Raw genomic sequence first — 6,000 nt, forward strand, 5'->3', positions numbered from 1 at the left:
CTTATTTCCATAGCCCTACACCTCTGTTACCACCTAAGTTTTGTCTGCTTTAGGGCTTTTTCTCTAGATAATGGCAGATTTTCCCAATTGGTGATCCAGTCAGTTTTAGAAATATTCTGTGAAACAGAATATTTATTAATATTTTCTCTGGGGATATGGATTGAGAAAGATGGTGGCTTACAGTGTGGAAAAACGATTTCTTTGTGAACATCTTTTCTTCACTCAAGTCTGCCTCAAGGTGATGCTGACATACCAACCTCAGATCTCCTGGATCCTTCTTTTTCCTGGTGACGCTGTCAGAGGTCACCTTTGGCCCTAAAAAAAGGGAAAACTTTCAGGAAGGGCTGGAAAGTAGAAGCAGATTTAATCACTTGAACTTTGGCTTTGTGCCCATTGTGCTATCATCCAAGGGAGCTTTTGCAAAATAAGGTCATGGAATTCCCCCCTATGTGGGATTTTATGTCCTGAGAAAAATCTAGTCATTCTTCCTAACTTAGTTTACCTTTAACATTGAAGCTGTCTCTTAACATTGAGGAAACAAGATATTTTTGGACATGTATACAAGCTTTCACATGATTTGTGTACAGGGCTAAAGAATTCAGAGGAGCATAGATCTCAAAAAAGTGACATTTCCTAGATTTAAACTCAAAAAGGTGTTCACCAGTGATCATTATTTTAGGAGAATGAGATCCTGACTGAACAAGAGGAGCTTTTAGCCATGGAGCAGTTTCTGCGCCGACAGATTGCTTCAGAAAAAGAAGAGATTGAACGTCTTAGAGCTGAGATTGCTGAAATCCAGAGGTAAAAGAAAGCAGAGGATTTTGAAGTTTCCAAGAATACTTACTTTAGTATAAATGTGTTTCAGTTCTCACTTTTAAATTAAAGAAAATAGGCATCTAAAATGAATTATCTTTAAGTTTTTTATTCATCAGTTCTTAAGAATGGTGTTATAGGGGCCTCCCCTGGTGGCGCAGCAGTTGAGCGCTGGGCTGCGAGGCTGCCCCCAGCCTCTGCCGCGCTGGTTCATTTCCCGGCCGCCGGCGAGGGTCCCACAAAAAAAAAAAAAAAAAAAAGAATGGTGTTAGAGGAAGTAGACTCATGAAAATTATATAAAGTAAAAAGGGAGGTCAGAACAGATAAGCATACCCTCCTTGCTTAGAAAGTATTTGTTATCTCGCCCTGCAGTCGTCAGCAGCACGGCCGCAGTGAGACTGAGGAATACTCCTCTGAGAGTGAGAGTGAGAGTGAAGATGAAGAGGAGCTTCAGATCATCCTGGAAGATTTACAGAGGCAGAATGAAGAGCTGGAAGTGAGTTGGGGAGGGGAAGTAACAGAAATCACACTGTTTTCTAGAAAATTGTGGCGTTTATACATTCCCCCTTAGATTTCCCTTTTCCTTTGGTAACCAACTGGAAATGCTAAGTAGAGTGGAATTTAGAGCAAACTCACCAGAGTTTGTAAGGTGCAAACTGAGTGCAGTCCAGCAGATGACGTAGATATGTCCTCCATGGGCTGTCCCTGAAGTATGACTTTGTGAGTTTAGTGTCACCAAGGTGAGCTACACCTGACTATGTCAGTTTGAGCAACTTTGAATGATTTGATATGTTCCCAGAGAAGAGGGACCAAGAAAGGAGTAGTAGAGGACAAAGGAAAAGTTTTCTAAATTGTCCTTTGGGTACAATAAGGAACAGAGTTGACCCTTAACCCATAAAGCAGCAAGGGAGAGTAAATTCAGCAGTGGGAACTGGGAAGCAACTGCACAGTGAAAAGACAGCAGCAGACTTAAATACTTTTGATTAGAATTTCCCTTTTTACTCCAAATAAAACATTGTCTTCAGATGTTTTGCTCTAGGTTGGGAGAGCAACCATTCTTTTCTCAGAAAGGCCTCTAAGAACAACAGACAGCTTTGTTTCCTTCGTTCAGGTGCATTCAGCTGTTGGAGAAAACCATGGATACATAGCACATAGAAAACTAAAGAATTCCACTCAAAAACACCACCCACGAAAGTCTTCGTCATTGAACCTGGGGATAGTTCAGAGAGGCTGCCCACTGAGGCTCAAGGACAAGACACTTGTCAGAGCCAGAGGTGTGAGGTGGAAGTGGAGTAGTCAACGAGACCTGGGTCACTACATCTCACGTTAGCGCCTTACTTTGTTTTCTTAACATTTTCAGATCACATAAAAATCCTAAGTAGGAAAACATATTCTGGACTTCGAATGCTTGGGATTAAGTTAAGCTGCTATGACAGAGAATACTTTCATGATTTGAACTAGTCTCATCTGGCAGACGTCCAGGTCTGCTATCCTCTACATAGGGTTTTTTCCACTTTGGGTCCAAAGTCCGGCCCATCTTTTCATCAGGAAGAGAAAAGGAAACAAGGAGTGCTCCGGTGTCAAGGGCGGAATGCAAGATGGGAACCCAGCCCTGGTGCTCTGCCCTCGTAGCAAAGGCTGTTTTGTGGCTGGAGCTGGGTGCCAGGGAGACCGGGAAATACAAACGGGAAACGCCATGGCAAGAGGAGGGGAGGCACACCGTGCAGTTCCTGCCTCTGCGAGGGGTGTGGGTAGCAGCGTTGGGCATTAGTTGCTGTTTTATATTAACATCCCAGAGTGAGTGCAGGGAACTTAGATGTGATAGTAGTTTTCTGTGGTTTGACTTCGTAGCACAGTTCAGATATAAAGTATGCCATTCACGAAAGACAAAGAGCATTCACTTTTGAGATAATTCTAGGATTTTATCCTGTTTCTAATGTGTCCCCCTGCCCCTTCCCAGTTGTACTAAAAACACTTGCATCTTCCGCTAAGGCTGGTCAGGAGCCAGTTCAAAAACATAAGTTTGAGACACTAGACCTCTTACGATTCTTAAAATAATTGTTATCTATTTGTACATTTTTCCCCCTAGATTTAGTCACTCTTCTGTAGTTAGGAACAGAGTTTATATTCCTGAATTTTCTCCCTCTGGGTTAAGGTGTTTGTGTACTTCATTTGCACATTCATGTTCATGGCGCGTCTTCTGTTAATAAATTGATTGAAACAAAAATAGACTCTTAGGTAGGATACCTTTGTTAAATGTCCTCTCCTCCTGAATCATTTTTCTCTTGACCTTCTTAAGTCACAACTGTTCTTTCATTCTCAAGATAAAGAACAATCATTTGAACCAAGCGATTCATGAAGAGCGAGAGGCCATCATTGAACTGCGTGTGCAACTCCGCCTGCTCCAGCTGCAGCGAGCCAAGCCCGAGTCGCAGACCCAGGATGACGAAGAGCCCGAGAGGCGTGGGGGCACTTCCCAGGTGCCCAGAGACACCACCCCAGAGACAAAAGCAGCTAAAGAGCAGCCAAAGGCAGGCAAGGAGCAGGCCAAGCCCTCCCCAAGCAGAGACAGGAAGGAGACGCCCATCTGAGCAGCTGGGTCATGGAATCCTCCAGACCCAACAAGACCTGTGCATCTTACTGTAATACCGAGAGTCAGAGTGCACAACTCTCTGCTGTACATTCTGTAAAGATGTCTTTTCTTCTCAGAGACCCTTCCTTCTTTCACACGTATGACTTCTCCGCGTCAGGCTCAGGTTACACAGGAGGAGAAAGCAATGGACACATTGTAGGCTTATAGGGGACAGATGAATTTTCCAGATAGGATCAGCTTATTTGAAGATTAATTTTCTTTGTTAACTTAAAATAACTATTTTAACCCTTGAGTGGCTTCTTTTTAAACCAAAAATTGTCTTTCTTTGCTTTTTTTATTATGGCAGAATCAGGATCTCTTTCTCTTGTTCAGGAGGGGGGGCGGGGGGAGCCAGACAAGGTAAATACTGTTCTTGCCTTGTGGATTACCCCGTAGTCTCACCCTCCGGGATCTCTGCTTACCTAGTCACTCTTGCTTGTGCCTTTTACACCTTTTCGGTGCAGATTATATAATGGGGAGCTGCCTCATATTTCCTGACTGGTCAGAATGGCTCTTATTGGGGTTACCTTTACCTGCCCTGTCACTCTCCTTTAATAGTCCGAAACCACAGTCCATGAGCCTGAGTCACCAGGATGGCCTAGTTGGTCACAGAGCTGCCTGTAGAGCCCGCCCACCAGCCCTGGGGCAGTACCACCTCTCTCCTCCAGCTCCTCACTGCTCGTGATCAGCAAATGGTTTTCACTGGGTTGGTCGTAAGTGGCCACATGGGCCCAGTGTATCCACAAGGATGTGTCTTGAACCAGAAATCTATGACACTGACCTTCCATTAAAAACAGAATGACTTAGATTGCTTGCTTGGGCTAGAATGTGAACTTCTCTTTGCCTGAATAAGCCATATATATGCTCTTACACAACAGTTTTAAATTATCCATATTGTCTCAGTGAACCTGCTGATGGAGTCCCAATGGATGTGATTGAGCAATAGACAGAACTCTCATGATAGCTGTGATCCCCAGCCCTGTTTTCTTGCTTCTGCTACGTCTGTGGTGACCTCAGGCACCTTTGTTCAGTCATGCTCTGTCCAGTCAGTGGTACCCACGAGGTAGGTCAGCTCTCATGGCTGTGAAGACAAACCCCACACACTCAAGGTGATGGAAACACCCCCCCTCCCCATGGGGACTCTGTCCTCTCCTCCTCCTAGTTAGTATTTATTTTCAGCACCTGTTTGATGCGGTTTTTTATCCTCTACCTATTGCACTGTTGTGACTTGTTGGCCATTATTTGATTTTTGTACGAAAAAAAGCTTTGTTATAGAAATCAGCATACTATTTTTTTAAATCTGGAGAGAAGATATTATGGTGACTGAAAATATGGTCAGGTGTCAAATATAAATGTATAAAAATCTTTTTGCTGTCCTGTCGGTCATATTAGATTCATTTTATATTTGCTGGCAATGTTGAAGTTTCTTTTTGTTTGTGTAAACTCTAATTTCTATCAAGGTGTCATGGATTTTTAAAATTAGTATTTCATTACAATTGTCTCGGCGTTGGTTACCTAATTTTTGCCAGGATTATTATTGATCAAGCAAATAAATTCAACAGCCATTTGAGGAAAAAAAAAAACAACTTCTTGTCTTTTGTACACATTCAAATAATGGAGCGCCCCTGGCTCCAGGAATTGGTTTGATACTTCAAGGTCCCAGAGTAAACAAAATGTTTAACTTATTCTGTACGCCCACCTGAACAGTTGATGACCATCCATTTGTCTCTGCAGTGGTCAGCAGCTGTCCTCCTCCATCCCCAGGCTGGTTCTCACACTGAGTGAGGTGTAGATATGTGCACAGCCCGGCTGGCCAGGAGGGGTGTGCAGCTCCTCTGTGAGCCACATCCTGAATCCCATGGCGAGTGAACTTTGCCCTTCTAGCTGGATACACAGGTCATCTGGCCCAAGTTGGCAAAGAAATTGGGTCATTGCAATGTTTGCTTCCTATGGGAATTAAAATAGCATTTCTGGAAGAGCTGAAGCCGTAGTTCTTGTTTGGTGATGAACTTAGCATCACCAAACAGCAACTCTGTTTGGATCTGTTGGCAATTCCCTCCTTTTCATCAGTCTCTCAAGCCTGAGTTGTGACAAAAGCATCAGCACCATGGCTGCATAAATTTCTACCTTTGTCTCCTCTTCAATTTACAACTAGCAAGACATCTATAACGCAACAAAGATCCCTCTGCTCATTACACCAGGGAGCCAGAGACATTCACACATCTGTGTAACTGAAACCTGAAGGTAGACTGAGGCCCGTAGAGGGGTCGGAACGGGGCAAGAGTTAAAATGGAAACTGTGAACCTGAGCAAAAGGAAGGTGACAGAGCATAGGTAGCTATAGCCTTGGCCCAGTGTGCTGAATCCAACGGCAGCACTGGCAGAGCTCACAACACTGACCCAGGTCCCTGGAGAGAAGATGGCAGCAGAAGCACCCCTTTGTTTTCCCTCTGCAATGCCTACGTGCCAAGTGAAACTCGCAAGCACAGTGGGTCTATGGCCCCAGAGGAAAAAGCAATAGCAGAGTATGAATCAATGGCAGCTCCCAGGATACTG

At 44.0% G+C, this 6,000-nt stretch overlaps 1 protein-coding gene across 4 annotated transcripts in view; it reads left to right on the plus strand.

Moving 5' to 3' along the window:
• The window catches only part of RALBP1 (ralA binding protein 1), a 45,072-nt gene extending 40,040 nt beyond the window's left edge, over nucleotides 1-5,032 (plus strand). For all 4 annotated transcript variants that reach the window (XM_037508839.2, XM_054694212.1, XM_054694211.1 and 1 more), the window contains 3 exons: nucleotides 680-801; nucleotides 1,186-1,309; nucleotides 3,138-5,032. In XM_037508839.2, the coding sequence (XP_037364736.1) occupies nucleotides 680-801; nucleotides 1,186-1,309; nucleotides 3,138-3,404 (513 nt within the window). In that variant the 3' untranslated portion in view covers nucleotides 3,405-5,032. The remainder of the gene's footprint in view (nucleotides 1-679; nucleotides 802-1,185; nucleotides 1,310-3,137) is intronic.
• The last annotated feature ends 968 nt before the right edge of the window (nucleotides 5,033-6,000 follow it).

This window comes from Talpa occidentalis, unplaced genomic scaffold, assembly GCF_014898055.3.
Source record: "Talpa occidentalis isolate TD23 unplaced genomic scaffold, MPIMG_talOcc4v2.1 talOcc4.13, whole genome shotgun sequence".
Lineage (NCBI taxonomy): Eukaryota > Metazoa > Chordata > Mammalia > Eulipotyphla > Talpidae > Talpa > Talpa occidentalis.